Below are 2,074 nucleotides of genomic sequence, written 5' to 3'. Positions count from 1 at the left end.
CTCTGACATTTTACGATTGGACGCCTCCTTGTACGTCTTTATGAGCAACGCGGTCATTTTCGCCGTATTTCGTCGAAAAAAGCACTCTAGCGCCCAAACGGTGAAAGATAGGGTCAAACGGACGAGTTACCCCTTAGGAGACCATAAAGCAAAATTTGATTTTCTACTTTTTGGACCAACCCTTATTTCTTTGCTACCCCCATTCACTCCCTTATGGGTGGTTGCCAGGATTTGCACTAGGCGTTTCGTTGTTCAGGAGTGACCCCTAAGATACCCTGAAATTTGCAGACCTCTAGCTTATCTCCTTCCTCTTACACGGACGACGGACAGACAGACAGACGGACGGACACGAGAGCGGTTGCATAAGCCCGCTTTAATGCTTTTTTAAAAGCAGAAGGGCGGGCTAAAAAGACAGATCGAGTTCAAAGATAAGCATTTCTAGCTCCAAAATTGGCTTATTGATAAATTACAAAAAAAAAACACAAGCAGCACATTTTTTTTAAGTACTACTCAAAAACCACACCTATTGAGTCAAAGCAGACCAGTCTTGGGGTTCTGCGTGTCCTTGACCCCTAAGTATCACGAACAAGTAGCTTCATACGTCAGAATCTTAAAAACTTTAAATGTAATCTGTTCCACTTTAGCCACTAGTTACACAGCGCTCTAGTTACACTTAGTAACCTGTAGCAGTCCGGTTACACAAGACTGATCTGCTGCGGTCCAATGACCGCCGTGTTAAGGCGTTCATTTAAATGCCACGTACCGTTGTTGGGGGTCTGCCGTTGCACGTTCCAGCGTGTGCAAGTGACTCTTGGAAACCACCGCCACACTTCTGGAAAAAGCATCCGCGGGATGAGATCCACCCCTCAGAGTTTGTGAAATCATACGTGCGGTCCAGGTTGATGATTAGCTTTTCATTGCTCTTCAAGTAGTTTCGGAGCTCATTGGTGTTTCTTGGAGTGACCCACCTGCCTTTTTACGGAAATACAAATGTTGAGTATAGCAGCATGAGTTGCTTTGTTAGCATTGAGATGTCCAGAATGTACTGCATTGACTTACCGCCCTGGCCACCGGTTGTCCTTCGCCCAAAACCAACCGGTTTGCGAATACACTTTTGGTTCCAAGTGAGCACGGCACTGGGTCCTAAAAGGACTGCCAGAGCGAAAACACAGAGTTTCATCTTCGTGCAGGTGCTATGGGTAACACGACTTTTCTTTCGTCAGGCGTTCCATTTATACTGTTCTAGCTATGATGACAAGCTTTAATAGACCTCACGGATTTCGTGTCCGCATTATCTTCCTGCAGGTGCGAGCAGCGGGCACTCTCTCTCTCTTTGCGTAGGTAGAATTTACCTGCGCAAAACAGTTTTGACGTACCGGTGTGCGGTTATGAAAGCAACACCTATTAAGAGTAAGGTACCGATGAAAAAAAAAAAGTTTTTTCTTTTATTTCAACGTTCCTTTCAATTTATTATTGGCGCCTTCCAAGCCAACACGACAGGTACATAGTGACACCTGTGAATTTTGATTTTCCTACGCTAATCGATGCTCCTGTAGGTCCCACGCATCACCCTGCAGGTATTTTGTCGATATCTCAACTGCACTGTATAAACTAGTTGATAATGCACTGTATAAACTAGTTGTTAAAAAACAACTCAGTTGTTGACTAACAGCGCAGTTGTTCGAGAACAACAGAAGTTGTTCAAAAACAACTACGTTTGTTGTCAATGCATTGTTGACATTGGACAATTAGGCACCATTTTGTTTTTGCTGCCTTTTTTATCACTGTAACTGGACAACTTTTTCTGTTATTTGAAGAACGAAGCTGTTGTACAACAACACTAGTCAATGAAAAACTTAACAACAAATTTGCTCTTACGTTACAACAATTTTTTTTTTACAGAGAGGGGGGGGGCACAGTGCGGGCCCCCACCAGGCCGTTTCATTTTGGAGGGTCAGCTGGTGTTCGATCATGCCGGAACACACTTAACATGGAAACATGGTCATCCCAGGGATAATGGTCGTTGTCTAGGTTTTTTGCGAACCCCGGCACGGTCAAAGTTTGACGTCGCACG

At 44.3% G+C, this 2,074-nt stretch overlaps 1 protein-coding gene across 1 annotated transcript in view; it reads right to left on the bottom strand.

The window, feature by feature from the left end:
- The window catches only part of LOC113214490 (uncharacterized), a 5,646-nt gene extending 4,423 nt beyond the window's left edge, over positions 1-1,223 (bottom strand). Inside the window, exons 1-2 of the mRNA XM_026433856.2 lie at positions 1,060-1,223; positions 764-972 (exon numbers count right to left, since the gene is read on the bottom strand). Coding sequence (XP_026289641.1) covers positions 764-972; positions 1,060-1,180 — 330 coding nt within the window. The 5' untranslated portion in view covers positions 1,181-1,223. The remainder of the gene's footprint in view (positions 1-763; positions 973-1,059) is intronic.
- Positions 1,224-2,074: the final 851 nt, after the last annotated feature.

This window comes from Frankliniella occidentalis, unplaced genomic scaffold, assembly GCF_000697945.3.
Source record: "Frankliniella occidentalis isolate FOCC.00 unplaced genomic scaffold, Focc_3.1 Scaffold410, whole genome shotgun sequence".
NCBI lineage: Eukaryota > Metazoa > Arthropoda > Insecta > Thysanoptera > Thripidae > Frankliniella > Frankliniella occidentalis.
This window is presented reverse-complemented; position numbering and strand designations above follow the sequence as displayed.